At 40.6% G+C, this 15,824-nt stretch overlaps 1 protein-coding gene across 3 annotated transcripts in view; it reads right to left on the bottom strand.

Annotated features, from left to right (window-relative positions):
* Window positions 1-15,824, bottom strand: part of KIAA1671 (KIAA1671 ortholog) — a 191,553-nt gene that overhangs the window by 81,676 nt on the left and 94,053 nt on the right. Inside the window, exon 1 of one of the 3 annotated variants that reach the window (XM_075898868.2) lies at window positions 344-2,102. The exons of the other annotated variants lie outside the window; for them this stretch is intronic. Within the exon in view, the coding sequence (XP_075754983.1) occupies window positions 344-628 (285 nt within the window). The 5' untranslated portion in view covers window positions 629-2,102. Of the gene's footprint in view, window positions 1-343; window positions 2,103-15,824 lie in introns of those variants that run through there. 3 annotated transcript variants of the gene reach the window in all.

Here is a 15,824-nt window from a genome sequence, read left to right as displayed (position 1 = left end):
ACTGCATACCAAATGCAAAGCAGCTTCGGACTAACTTTTGCCAGTTACAGACTAGATATTTGGCCTGTGTTAGTTTTAAGAGCACCAAAAGTTAGATTCTGTTAAAAACTTGTGTAAATTAACTTTGACCAGTGAGAGTTAGTGGAAATTTCTATTTGCACTAAGAAAAAAAAGCCCAGCGCATTTACAATCAGACAGCATTACGTGCGCTTTGGAAGATATTTTTAAACAGAAAAACTGACATGACACAGATCAGCGTTCCTGGCCAAAAGGCTGCAGTGAAATAATTCTTTAATCTTTAAGTTATCTATCAGTGGAGAACTAAAAAGAGGGCATTGCTTACACGGTCTGGTGGCTCTGAACTGGCTTGCCTCTTCCTCAGGGAGGAGAACCTCTGCTGACTTCGCACTGAAAACCTTCGAAAGGATTCTCTGCTCCGGGACGCGAAGTGCCTGAAGGAGGAGGTTCGCTTGAAGGGAGTTCTGCTTCCACCCTCCCCACTAGTCCGTTCATGAGCAACTGCAGTTGTGACTAAATTTAGTGCCTCCTGTAAGGATCTACGCATTGTCCCCATCCACTGGGTCATGTGAGTTTGTGCCACTGTCAGTTTGTCTCCAAGATAATCCATTGTTCCAGGGGGAAGAAGAGGGGATCGATATTCAATGTCAATTTAATCTGTTTAATTCTCTGTCTCCTTTACAGCAGTGATTGTGTTTTGGCAAAAAACAATCTATAAAATATTTTCTACAGAGTCTAGTATAAATAAATAGCACTAGACTAAGACATTAACGTCAGTATTTTTAAATAACAGAAGATGTGTATGGTGGAGGTTGGTATTTCTCACAAAAGAAATAAAATGTAATTTCTTAGTATTTACAAATCAGATGTCCAATTAACCAAAGAGCCTCATAAAAATAAAATGGATTTGCATCTGTCATGTAAAAAAAAAAAAGAACATTAAGATTAACTTCTGAACACAGTTACTTGAAAACAGTTTGTCTATTTACAAGAATAGAATTGTTCTCTTACTTTCTCACTGCAGAACAGGAAAAAATAGCTCCTTCTAAAGCCAAGACCTATGCATATTTTTAATATTAGAATTCTAGAAGTAGTGTTATTCTTCTGGCCTGCAGGTTTTCAGGCAACAATATAGCTCACGGAGTTCTGATGCTTCCACGCAATCCATTCACTGGACAAAGCGATAAAGTCTTCTGATCAATAAATCCAGGTCTTTTACTATGCAGCCAGTTATAAGTGATCATAGAATCCCCTTCTCACAAGTCACACAAACCTCAGAACCATGTTAGGAGATTTTCATTTCAGGAGGCACACAAATCCCAAGATAGTAAAGCAAAATGAAGCTGAAGGGGAACTGTGTTAAATCTGCTGCCTTCAAGACTGGACTTGCTGGTTGCTCAGAGCCTGCCAAAAGATCTTCTGAATGACATCAGCTTTCCTCTTGGAAAGGGGGGGCCCCCTCAAAACTGAGGTATGTAGCAGACAATGATAAACTGCTGTACAAGTGGAAAGACTTTCTTCAGCCCCTCACAAGTCCTTACACACTGTCACTCCTCTATCTGTACTCTTAAAGATGCTGCTGGCTAGCACTGCTGCCTGTAAGTCCATCTGAATCTTACAAATCAAGAGCCTGCCATGCTCTTAGTTCTTCTTGAGTAAGGCTCGAGAACCTTTAAGCAGATGAAAAATTGCTGCTGCCTTTGGGATCCTATTCTGTTCACTCGGTTCCTTCCCTTTCTCTCCTCCTCCTCTACAGAAAAAACAATGAGCTAGGTGAAACAGCCGCAGAGGTCTGCCTAAGGAAGGATCTGGGCTGGGCTTTAATATAGTACAGGCAGGATTGCCATGGCAACCAAGGGAACAGCATCTGCCTGCTGCCTGGGCAGGCAGGAGAGTTGAACAGATCTATTGGAATGATTCATAGTTTGCATATGTCACGTGTACTTACTGATTTTTAACCCTTCCCTAGAACAGAGACAGAAACATCTCCATGAATGGAAATTTTAGCAACTCTGCAGAGACACTACTGTACATTAAAAAGCAGCACCCTAGCTGCAGACAGCTATAAATAGAGCTCACATTATAAATGCAGACACTGTAAATTTAAAGAATTCTAGCGTATTAGCCACACACTATTTTTGTTTACAAATATTAACTTTTTTTGCTCAATGACCTTTCTTTTAATATGAAACATTAAGATAATATGATTAACCCAGGTATCAATGAAAAGCTTCAAAGATTAACTGGTTTATTGTTCTCTATATGAATTAGATGCAAAATGTGTTTAGTTAGTTATTTTAACTGATACACAATTTTCTGTTCTTAGACAAAAACAAAGTCTCCCTGTTTGACACACACATACTTTTGAAGATACTCAAAAATCCTGACATTAAAGGAAGCATGACCTTTAAATCTGTATTATCTGTACTAGTGTCAGTTCCAAGATGCTAGAAGTACCAAACAAAAATCTAGTGACTTTTTTGGACAGCAGAGTCCTTGGAAGTTTGAGGTAGGCTGTCATGTGTGTGCTAATTTCCAGTGTTTTGCCAGAAAAAAAATTGCAAGACCATAAGAGATATGGGATTGAAAGACATGGGATAAGTTTTGCCAGATGTATGTGAAATAGTCCCAATTGGTCCATGTTAATGTTTTATCTGTGTTTATTTTGAAATGCTAATTATGACAGCATGTGACATTGATAAGTCAAATGTTTATTGCTCAGGATGGAAATTCTGGAAATAATTAGTTCAAAAGGGCTGCCGAAATAACTATGCATAAGGAATACTCAGTTTCACCGACTGAACAAACTACATGTCTAAGGCCATTAAAGTTAAGACTATGACTGAATTCACCATGAAAAGGAAAAGTGCAAGTGTTAAGACCAGCAATGGATGTTAATATTTCCTTGTAATTAGTTTCTACCACAAACTCATTTTACTTAACCCCTCCCTCTCTCTGTATCTCTGGTACAGTCCATCCAGGAAGATTATGAAATACATATTTAACTGATAAAACAAGGAGTTTCTATATATTTTCCTGACACGGCTTCTAGTGGGCTGTTTCACAATGAAAGAAAAATACTATTTAGATTTTTGTAAGGAAAAACAAAATGTAACACAGTGCACCAAAAGGAACCAATGTGACTTATTCGGAGACAACAGTATTTGTCCTTCAAAACACATATTATTGGGATTGCATTTCATCATATCGCTTGCATCCAGCCATGTCAGCCTATTTCTCATCTTAAACCTGTGCATCACAGGTATTTTTCACAATACATTGATGATGTAATTACAGCTAAACTAAATACTAACTAAATGCCCCAGCAAGGATGTGTGTATGAGCATTCGGGGAAGGGGGGAAATCAATGCTCTTGAATGAACTCACAAAAAAGTAATAAAAGGCAAAAACATCCAAGTGGGTAAACATTTTTCACCAAGCAACTACACTATATTTAACTTCTAAGTCCTCAATCTCAAAAGAAACCTGCACAATTTCAAAAGATGAGCCTGCAACCAATATTCACTCTAACGTTTTTCCATCCATCTGTTGAATGAATTTTGTTATGTGCACTGAGGCATGTGCAGATGTGCACCACCAATAGAAACTCATGCTGCCCACCATGGACACACTCTGCTAATCAGCTGGGGGGCATCTGAATCTCGTGGGAGTGACCATCCAAGCGCTCAACTTATAGAGAACAATGCCTGGGAGCTCAAACTGATAATTTTCATGGATACTAAAAAATCATTGACTGAACTGAGGCATTGAATTTATGATTTATTACAACAATCTGTAATTTACTAAACCCTCAGTTTTTCCCCCAGTCCATGAATGGAGAGATGTTAACAGGACACTTCTCACTGAATGGTCACTTGCCATATCTTTTAACTACTTATGCTAAAACCCTCTGTTCTTAAAGGGCTGCCAACCCTCCCAGTTTTTCTGCAAGTCTCCTGGAATGGGCTAGATCTCCCAGAGGCAACTGAAGCCAATATGTGTGTGTTTAGCCTGTTAACAGTCCAGCGACACAGCAGGGATAAGACAGGCTCCCTGCCTTCCCTGCTCCAAGCTGATCTCGGAAGCGACTGGCACATACCTGTGGTGGTGAAGCCCTAGAAGCAGGGGTGGGAGAAAAGATCACTGCATGATGCCCTCATCCCAAGGGCTCACTTGGCAGCTGCCGCTGGCTAGGAGCTGTGGTCCATGGGACCACTGTATTCATAAAGTGTTGGAACTCTCCTAGTTCTCTAAGAGCCACTGTCAGAGGGATGTGATAGTTCCTTTCAGGATCCACCCGAGGTAAGCACCACCCAACCAAAGCCTGCAACATACACACCAAACCTGTGCCCCAACCAGAGCCTGCACTTCCATGCCCCTTAGCTTCTCTTGCACCGTAACTCCCTCAAAAGCCCACATCTTTTCTGCACCCTAACTCCTTGCCCCATCACCATTTGCATTCCAGAAACAAACTTTTCCCCAGAGCCTACAACACCTACCCCAGTATTAACTGCCATTTTCAACAAATGAAAACTCTTCTGCCTTATTCCCAGCTTCTGGAAGTAGTCCATGATGATGCCCATCTACAAGAAAGGCCAATAAGATGACTCCCCAGCAATCAGGGACTCATCTCTTTTCTGTCCTACTACAAATTGTATGCCAGTGATCTTGTGGTCAGGATCACAGACTGTCTGTGAATGGAGAAGCCATCTGTTCCATCCTGAAGAACATCATGTCATAAGAAAGCTGCTATGAACATATCTTTGACTTTCAGACTGCCATCCACCCCGCTAGTAAGGCACAGAGGCAGTATGCCATAGCGTGACCTGATGTAGCTAATGCTTTTAGACTGATGCCTCACCAGGATGTTTTCAATATGCTACAAGAGTTTAGGATGCCTAAAAGCTTTCTCTAACTGGTCCAGGAAGGCTGGACCACCTCTTTCCACTGCATGGAGGAAGAAACACCTGAAATCCCTATCTATAGAAATGTGAAGAAAGGCTGTTCCCTCGGCCCCACTGTTTTCAACTTAGCCATGCAGCCATTCAGCAATCTCTAATGTTCGAGGTGGTTTTGATCTATTAGGCAACAGAGTAAATATCCAGGGCTATTGAGGCAGACAGACAGTCTGTTCCTCATTGCTAACAACCCAAAGAGTTTCCAACATATGTTTAAGGTCACCATCCAGGGTGAGAACTGGATCGGACTCAATTTCAAGGCTACATATTGTGCAGCCCTGCACATTGATGGTGGTAGCAGTGACTCAGTCCACGTGACATGGTTTCAGATACAGAGTAATTCCATGATCTTCCTTGTGGACTGACAAGCATAACAACATCTTGGCACACCTATGGGTTTCCATGTCCAGCAGAAATCTGAAGAAACCATCACAGAAATCCTACAAAATGTGGCCAGAATTGAGTTCTTGGTACTGATAACATGGCAGAATGCCAATGCCTTAAAAACTCTCCTGATCCCCTGTATTTAATTCATCATAAGGGGATCTGCTGTGGTGAAGGCACCTCCCACAAGGCAGACAACACCAATCAGGCAGCAAGTGAAAAAATGCACATTTCTTCCTTAGAGGGCCAGCAATTAATTGATTTTACATTGAGCACAAGCAGGTCAGTGCCTACATCCCTCTAATGGGTGATCTGTGAGACGCTGCCATGATCATTCACACCTGTTGCTTTCTGTTGTGCCCAGATGCATGGTGAGAAACATCATTGAGAATACTCCAGAGCATCTCATCAAGAAGTGAATCACCCGCTCCCCTACCCCCTTCAACCAAGATGTCACCATCTACCTGAGAGGCTTGCTGGAAACCAAATTTGGAAGTTGGGGAGAGCCTTTGCTTCATTCTTGACTCATGTCCACAATGCTACACAGTAACTGGAGAAGCTTATTGGCTTCTGGTGGATGTGATGTGAGGAACAGCAGGAGCTGGGAGTCCCAGGGCCACAGATGAGAAGCATGGAGTGCACCATCAACTAAGAGCCAGAACCATGCTGGAGACGACACTAAAGGTTGCCATTTGCTGCTAATAATATGGAAAACATAAACCAGAAGTCGGACCAGGACAAGACATTCAAGGTGATATGCAAGTAAGATGCCAGCAACCACTTCTTTCCAAGGGGTAGCTTCACCTTATTTGCTGCGTGGAGGATCATCCACCTAGCCTGGCTCAACTGCACCCCTCTGAATGGAGCCGTCCATCACAAGCATTGGGACAAATGATTCAGGAAGTGTGCTTATTACAAGATGCTACCCCATGTCTTGTGTAGATGCAAGCAACTCTAGAGCCTACTAGCTGTGACACAGTGCCATCCAAAATCATGTGGTTAGAGGCATCCTGCCTTCCCTGGGAAAAACAACCCTGCCATCCCTAGAATGGACAGCCAGCTGTGACCAGACTTTATCATCACCAATGATGGACATCACAGTGGCCTTCAAGAACTGCCACTTTTCTTAACCTGTGTATTAACTACATTTTTACATTAGCTTTAATAAATATCGGCATCATGAAATGTTATTCTTATTGTATGAGTGAAGAGCAGCAGGACTGTACTTAGCACACTGAATGAGTGGGTCAGTTTCACTGCTTAATTTATGCTAGGACTTGCCAGGGTAGCTCTGGCACCTAGGCTTGGCCATTCGTAGCTTTGGGACCTATGGGCTTGCCACGTTAGTTATAATGGTAACAAAGTTGCTTGAGCCCCAACACCTCTTTCATTACAAATTAAGCACCTGTCATCCTCAACTGAACGGCACTCCCTAAGCAGGTGGTTTGAATGCCTGAACCTAGTGAAGAGAGAAAAACAGGGGGACAGGTGTGTGTTTGGTGGTGTGGGCTCTTCCTAAGAGTCACAAGCACTATTTCACCTGCCACTCTCCTATTTAGAGATAGAACTGATTAGGCTGTACTTAACATTTTTTATTTTAAGTGACCACCTGAACTGAATCTTCTGATAACCAGGTTGCAGTGCTTACACCTCCTATGGAATAGTGTTTCTGTGGAAGAGACAGTCCAGCCTGCACTAGCAGCAAGGTTCCCCCAACTCAGAACTGTAATCACAGTGTTGGGTGGAACTTAGAGACCGAATTGTGATGGTGCAGGTCCACTGGCAACAGTGTAGTAGGGTGAATGGCGGCACAGCAAACAGCAGCCATCAGAACATGTGTTTGCTGGATTATGCTTAGTGACTTTACTCCAGTGAACACACTATTAGTCATATTAGTGTACTACTCCCACATCTCCAAAAATTAATTATTATCCATACAACTAGGTGTTGACAGTAAGTTGTCTCAGAACAAGCAATTGAAGCAGTTCTAGCTTGCCTATAAAAAGACTTTTAAAGTATATCCATAACTGTTTCCAAAGCTCTAGAATTCATTTTGGATGTTAGCTGTACAGCTGGTAGTGTGTAGGTCTGCACTGCTATTAAATAAGCTTTAAAAAAATTAAGATTCACCAAACTCAGACGGGGTATATTAAAGATATTACAGTGAATCATCTCAGGCCAATAATTAAAATGTGATGTTAGCTATCCATTTGTGATAGATTTTAATTTCCTTGGATGTTATCTGGAGAATATCCTCATTAGTGGAAAAGAAACATGCACGTTAGTGCTCGTTCGTACCTTAGTAGTTACCTGAAAGTACTTTACAAGCTCATAAAAGCTCAACATGTTTCCTCTAAGTATTAGGTGTTTCCACTGTTTTCATTATGGAAGCAACATTTTTACAAGATTCTCTCCCTAGAAACAAAAAGCAGAGAACCTCTTTGTCCTGTTTTATATAAAAAAGTATTAGCTTTGCCAGTGTTTAGTGCACAGAACATAATGGTCACATTTAACCATTTCAGGACACCTCCATAATGTATGCTATCATCATTACTTATGAGAATGCTTACTAGCTTATTAGACTTAGTTAAAAATAGTGGGTGTACAAGACAAGCTATTCCTATCTATAAAGAAACATATACAGTGAGAATGAAACAGCATTCTTTTAATAGAGTGGTGCTCTGAAACTGTGGAAATAGTTTGCAGAACTGAAGTAAGAGCAGTATCTTTTTGCTGCTTTAAAGATGAGAAAAATTAATTCAAACTCAAGCAGCAGATGAAACACAAAGTATACTCTCTGCTTGTGTTTAAATTTAAAAATTAAATGCATGATTTGTAGTTGAGTTCATGGTTTCTGTCCTCCTCCCTGCATTGTATTTATTTTTACCAGTAAAGAGAAGCAATGAGGACTAATGCAGGCAGATCAGATGAACAAGGATTTCAATATCTGAATAAATATGACTCTGGCTGGACCATTCTAGTGACATTTAACTTATAATGCACTATATGAGGTGGAAGAAAAATACCTTCCTCAGAAACATCTGCCATTTGCCACTGTCAGCACCAGGACTGATCCTTGCAATGTATATCTTCCTACATGGCTTACTTTCCCTTCCCATTCTAGTTAATAAGAAGATGTAGCTGATCTTGAAAGGACTCCACTACAGCAGCCAACCAAAATGCAGAAGGCTTCAAAGATGTGAGGGTACGTCTAGACTACATGCCTCTGGCAACAGAGGCATGTAGATTAGACTACCCGGCATAGGAAAATGAAGCGGCAATTTAAATAATCGCCGCTTCATTTAAATTTACATGGCTGCCGCGCTGAGCCGATCAGCTGTTTGTCGGCTCAGCACGGTAGTCTGGACGTTCTGCGGTCAACATCAAAGGCATTTGTCGACCTCCCAGGTATGCCTCATGCTCAGCGTGGCAGCCATGTAAATTTAAATGAAGCAGCGATTATTTAAATCGCCGCTTCATTTTCCTATGCCGGGTAGTCTAATCTACATGCCTCTGTCGCCAGAGGTATGTAGTCTAGACGTACCCTAAGTGAAGAATATTCTGAAAGCTGTGATTTTCCGTACAGGAAGAGGCATGAATAACCATTTAAGTTTTGAAAAACACTGATCCAAGTAAATATGTCAGATGTGCAGGAAGAACACAGGTCATTATTAAAAACAGAGTTTAAAGAGACAATGGAAAATGCCTTCACAGTAAAGCTAATACATGGAATTAATTATGAGAATGGCATACTATAAAAGTGTGCTGATACTGAAGGGATTTTCCAAACATGGAAGAGATATGTTAATATGCTTATACTGATTCAGGGCCTACCAAAATATGTTGTGCTAGCAAATCTTTACGTGTGCTTCTAAATTCAGGTCAAGACATTGCTTTCGTTACAGTCATACTTCGTTTACTTTTCCTGTGGTCAATCTACACAGGCTTCCTCTAAAGCTTTTTCTCTGAAGTACACTTGCCACTCTATAAATCTCTGAGAAAGTCAACCCTCCAGTCTCCAAACAATTCACTCTAGAAATCTCTTTAACTAAGTAAGGAGTTGTTCCAAAACAAGAAGTACTGCACAAGATGATTTTCGTCCCTTGAAAAAAAAATACAAGTGATTATCTCATGCTGCAATCACCCTGGATTTGTCAAGGGTCTTCAATGCCAGAAAACACTTCCCAGGAGCATGCATGTCTATATAGCACAGTATGACTAATTAGCACAGTAGTGTTAGTGATTCCATTATTTAGACATTGTTGGATACCCATTTTTCTTTTATTAACATTTATTCCACCTACAACTCCAAATATCACTGTGTACAAAGAAATAACAGTCTCCACTTTTTCAACTCACTGTGCAAACAAAATTCTAGATATTTAAATATTTTTCCAAAAGCTGCTTTCAACTTTCAGTTCTTGCTTCACAAACCTTCAACTATGGGCAATTATGTTAATACTAACACAGAGTTGGAAGGTCAGATTAGAACAGGCCTGTGCACAGCACAGTGTGCAATGAAACATAACAAAAATATAAAACCTCAGTGGCTAGTGAAACTCATATACTCAGCTTTTGAAGCATGTGTAAAAATAGGGCCAGAACTAAAACCATGCCCCTGCTGTTTCCCCGGTCATGACCCAGAATTTCATCATCAGCTCTCTAAGTTAAATAAACAGCAGTGGCTAAACAATTAATTTATTAATTATCTACAGTTGAAGCACTTTCCAAGGTATTAGATTGTCTCCAAACCTCAATATTGTGCTGAAATACTGGCAAAGACCAGTTTCATCTTGACTCTGGTTTGTTTCTTTGACTACATTATACTGTGACTCCAGAACTGTGCAAGACCCACATCTGTCCTTGTAAGGTTGCAGTGACAGACTTTACACCACAGCTCCTTGTTCACTTTGTGTTTGGCACACACTACAGCAAGTTTGTTTTATATGCATCAAACTCCTAAATTAATAGATATTTTGAAAAATTTAAAACACAACAAATAATTTAGTAGCACTTTAAAGACTAATGAAACGTGTAGATTGTATCATGAGCTTTCATGGGCACAACCCTTTTCTTCAGAAATGACCCTTATTTTTGGTGCTCTGCTTTTCATGACTACAAGATACTTTGCACTCTGCATTTACAAAAGCACTGTGAAGAAGTTATTGACCCAGATTAGATTTAATAAGATTAACATCCCATATTGTTAATATTTGTCTTTTATCAGTTATATGAATTAAAAGTTACTTCAGTATCTCACAAAATAAGAATCCAGATGTTTTAGAAACATTCCAGTGTCCTGCTATTTGTGAACAGATCTCCTTTCCCGACTCATTTTTATTTGTTATTCCTCATGGCTGTCTGGCCACTAATCCTAGGACATATACACGCGTGGGACTTTCACAACACTGAAACCTGAAAAATTGCAAGAATTGCTGGAGAAACAGTTCAAGAGTTATTTTTTTTTCAGTCCACAAGGAAAGGTCTAAATTGCTTTTTAAGAAGTCTAAACAAAAGTAGGTTAATCTACTATTTATTTGAGTTTGTGCATCTGTGTGTCTGTCCATCCATGAGTCTGCTTGTTCAAGAACTTCTCCTAAATGGTAAGAACTAGGCCCACTAAATTTGTTAGGCAGCTTCCTCTTAACATAACTTAAAATAAGGCCAAGGTTTGGTTGACAGGATAACAGGATATGCCTGGAATGTGACTGTTTCTTATCAAACAGAAAGTGAGGGGTGAAATAGTAAAGACAGTAATACTCATGAATGAACACACGGTGGCAGCAAGCACAGGGGATAATTATACCCCAGAATGACCACAGGAAGGGGGGGAGGGAGGAGCAAGCACCTCAGTTCCAGGGAGCAGTTGGTGGGCAAGTGGGCTGCATGGTCCCTGCCACCTGCAAGGAGCAGTCAATTGATGCTCCCACCCCCCACACTTAAATTCCACATCCACTCTCCTGAGCCCCCAATATGTCCTAATCTTCTGCCCTGACTTCTGCACCTCCACCCCATGCCTTGAGCCTCTCCTGCACTACCCACATCTGAACTTCATGCCCTGAGCCCCCCACATCCTCAAATTCCTGCCCTGACACCTTCACCCCCAACACCCTCAGCCCTTTGCCCTGAAGAACCCCAGTAATGTTTAAAAACGAGGGCCTGTGGCCAATGTGATTGTTTTTCTTATCAAATGAATTATTAATATTTCTTTAGAATTATTAAGATCTCTTATTAAATTTTAATTCTGTTTTCCTTCAACCTGAGAGGTTACAAAAATCAGCATCACTGTGTAGAAGTCTCAGAACCCTTTAGAGTTAGGGGAAGCTATTTTGGCCAAGCTAAGTATACCATATTTTACTAACTTCAGAAGGGTAGCTGAATTAGTCTGTAACAGGAAAAATTAAAAAACTAACAAATAGTCTAGTAGCACTTTAAAGCCTAACAAAACGTGTAGATGGTATCATGAGCTTTCGTGGGAACAGCCCACTTCTTTTACTAGGCTATGGGTGCCAGTAATATTAATGTCTCCAAATGTTGGGACTGATGAGGAGTGAGGCTTTCTGCAAAATTACAGAAGTTCTCACTATAGCCAACACCACAATATCTGAGGTGCCTCCATGATTTGCATAGGATGACTCACTAAGGGAATAAAGGTTTTATCTTCACTGATCAATGTAGCAATACTGTCTGCAAGTAGCTGCTCTGTTAAAGTTGGCCAAGCTACACTTAGGCCCAAGCAATTAAAACATACTGGAAGTATTGTCTATGATCCTGAACTTTCAAGATTCTGCACTTGTCTATTTACTTTTTCCAGGTCGAAATCTTGATTCTTTTGCAACGTCCCAAGTTATACTGACAAAAAAGAGCAATTTCACTTGCCTTCCTATCAGGACTAATTTCTGTGGGGTTTTGCTCCCTGTGTTTGTCCTATCTTCAGTTGTTTACAGTCTCTGGCTCATCCAGACACCAAGGAGTCCACAAAACTTTGGAATAGCCAAAAGCTAGATCTTTTCTGTAATGCAACAAATACTAACATAGACAACACAGGACACATATCAAATTATTTTTGTTTACCTCCTCATCTACAGTTGTAGCATAAAACAATGCCTGCTCAAAAAAGGCCAAGGAGTAGAACAGTCATGGTGTTTTCAGGTCAGAAATAGAGGGCAAGGACTTTGTTCAGCACTTGCCTGCAAAGGAATCTCTTGAGTAAACTGAAACATTAGTTATCTCTGGTAATGTTTAAACAAAATGCTTGTTTTTTATTTCTATTTAGTTTCCTGTTGAAATTGAAGATTTCAGAATTGCATTTTTTGTTTTCATTGGTGCCCATCTGCCCTTAAATACAGCTTTATTTTCCTTAAAATGGAAAAAAGAAGCTATATACGCTGCACAAATGCACCTACATTTTATTTTATTTTATTTGGTACTCAATTACAAAACACAGGCAGCATCTTATATTGATGGCTCTGGTTTTCCTCCCCAATGTAGTTTGTATGGTTTTTATTAGTACTACTTGTACAGATAGCCAGCATCTAAGTGACCAGTGAATGAGGAGAGCGTGCTGGCAACAAGATATGAATCAATGTTCAGAAATCTTGCACTTCTATACATTCATACAAATAAATAGCTGAAAAGGAAAGGTAGGAAAATATTTTTATAAAAAACTAGCTCTTTCTAATATTACAATATTTTTAAAAAGGTATTTTGAGGACTGCATGGCAAAGAGAATATAATAGGTTTTAGAGTGATCATGATCATAGAATCATAGAATAATAGGACTGGAAGGGACCTCAAGAGGTCATCGAGTCCAGCCCCCCGCCCTCAAGGCAGGACCAAGCTCCACCTACACCATCCCTGACAGATGTCTATCTAACCTGTTCTTAAATATCTCCAGAGAGGGAGATTCCACCACCTCCCTTGGCAATTTATTCCAATATTTGACCACCCTGACAGTTAGGAATTTTTTCCTAATGTCCAATCTAAACCTCCCCTGCTGCATAAAGCTTTTCAAAAGGTACAGGAAATGGCTTATTTAAAAACAAACAGCAGTAGCTTACACTCAAATACTTTAAAATGTTTACCCAGATTACTAGAATGCATTTGCCTCTAACACTTGAGACAGCCTGCATACTGAACCTTTCATCCCCAATCTCACCCCAGAGCAAAGATTTAAATGAAGAAAACAAAAACAAAAACTTAGTTAAGGACCTGAACAATGCTAAGAATCTTCTAGTAGCAATTAAAAAAAGAAAGGAAAGGAACAGCAACACTCCACAGTTCATAATGAGAATCACTATTAGTCACAATAAGATTAACAGTTAAGAATATCAATAGTTAATATGATCACAGGTACAGGCAGTCCCCGGGTTACATACAAGATAGGGACTGTAGGTTTGTTCTTAAGTTGAATCTGTATGTAAGTCGGAACTGGTACATATTGTAGGGGAAACTCTAGCCAAACATTTCTCCAGAGCTCAGTTTTATTCTCCCACACCTCACTTCCCTCAGTCCTTTATTCTCAAGCTGAGGTGTCTGTTGAGAAAAGCCGCTCCGCGTCTCCCTGGTCTGCTGGAGGGGGTGGGGGGGAGCGCGCTAGCTTCGCGTCTCCCTGGTCTGCTGGGGGGAAGCAGCTAGTGCGGGGTTACCTCACCCCGTTTGTAAGTAGGGATCAGATGTAAGTCGGATTCATGTAACCCAGGGACTGCCGGTATAGCCATTGTAGTCTGTTGTTTAAAAAACTTAGAAGTTGAGTGGTCCTGTAGCACCTTAAAGACTACCAAAACAAAACAAAACATAGTATCATGAGCTTTCATGGGCACAACTCATTTCTTGCTCCACTCATCTGAAGAAGTGGGGTGTGCCCATGAAAGCTCATATAATATTATGTATATTTTTGTTAGTCTGTAAGGTGCTACAGTACCACTTGTAGTTTAAGTTTTTTTTAAGAGATACAATGTTAGAATTGATGAGAATGTTCAATGCACAAGCACCAGAACAACTTTGACATTTGAAGAGTTTCTACTGTGCTCTCCCTTGCCTATTCCATCTTTCCAAACAGTAATAAAAATAAGAAAACAAAGATCAGACAATAGGCCCAGCAATTCTTCCCCCCACCCACACACACAGATGTTAAAGAAATGCATGTCAGCACACATGAAATGGGATCATCTGAGTCCAGTGCTTACAAGGATACTGTCCACAACACAAAACAAACTACTATCATTGCTTATGGGCTAACTGGTGCCAAACTACATCAGTACTACAGAATTTCAGTGTCTCAGCTAGCAACTCAACACTTCATCCCGGTATTAAATTTACTTAAGACATTTTAGACTCCAGTTTCACCTACACTACATAGCTTGTAGTGACATAGGGATGGTTCTGGTTAACTAGTGGGGGCTGAGGCCACACCTGTACTTCCGCCACTCATCCTCCCTTTAATCAGTTAACCCGTTAAATGCTATGTCGCTTATAAGCTGGCTCCCCTAAGCACTGGCTCCACAGGGAGCAGGGGAGAAGTGGGGACCAGATAAGAGCCAGGAATCAGCTGATTCCAGGGACATGCTCAGTCCCAGATGCTGCAACTCTGCAACTCTGATTCCTAGCTTGAACCTGGTCCTCACTGTTGCACCTTAGCCTTTTAAATGTGTTAAGAACCCACTAGGTCCCCCTTGCTATGCACCAGCTCTTAATACATTTAAAAGGCAGAGCTGCAGCAGAGTTAGCTTCCAGGGCCAGGAGCTAACCCTGCTGGAGCTCCCACGCTTATCGACTAATCTATGGGAAATCCATCGACTAGTCGATTAGATAATTAACCTCTATTTAACATCCCTAGTGTAGACATAGCCTTAGTCTCAGGGAACAGGAAGCAAAAGCACCTAGTTAAAAAGTATTTCCTAGTCAGTTATATGGTCCACTGACAGAAGGACTGGCACAAATGAAATCAAAGGTGTTTGACAATGAGCTGGGGGAGGGGAGGAAGTGGGGATAGGGGGAGAAAGACTGTAAAGGCAAACACTCAAAAGTCAGGAAACGACACAGTTAAGTTTATTTGTGCAACCGTAAGTCAGCATGCTTGGGCATATTTATGATAAGAGTCTTTAATTATATGATCACATACTATTTGACAGTTTTGGGGGTAACTGAGTTAGTCTGCTCAGAATAAACTTAAAAAACAAGCGCTACCAGTTTATTTTTTGACAGGAACTCTTATAATAAATTGCAGTTTGTACATTGTAGAGTTTTACAGCTAAAATCTCTGAAGGTTGACCACATTTGGGCAGATTTTAATGTGTTCAGTAAAAGGCACATTTCTGATACACATACCACCAAATCCCAAATTTGAAGCGCCTGCTCCAAAGCAATATTTATTTCCTAATGAATTTTAAGATTTCACCTTCAAAGATTCATGTAACCAGCTCGATCAGCACATTCCCACAGGGAAGACACCGAAAACACACA

The sequence above is a fragment of the Pelodiscus sinensis genome, chromosome Z (assembly GCF_052426305.1).
Source record: "Pelodiscus sinensis isolate ZL-2025 chromosome Z, ASM5242630v1, whole genome shotgun sequence".
Taxonomy (NCBI): domain Eukaryota; kingdom Metazoa; phylum Chordata; order Testudines; family Trionychidae; genus Pelodiscus; species Pelodiscus sinensis.
The sequence above is the reverse complement of the archived record's forward strand: the minus strand, read 5'-3'. Positions and strand labels throughout refer to the sequence as shown.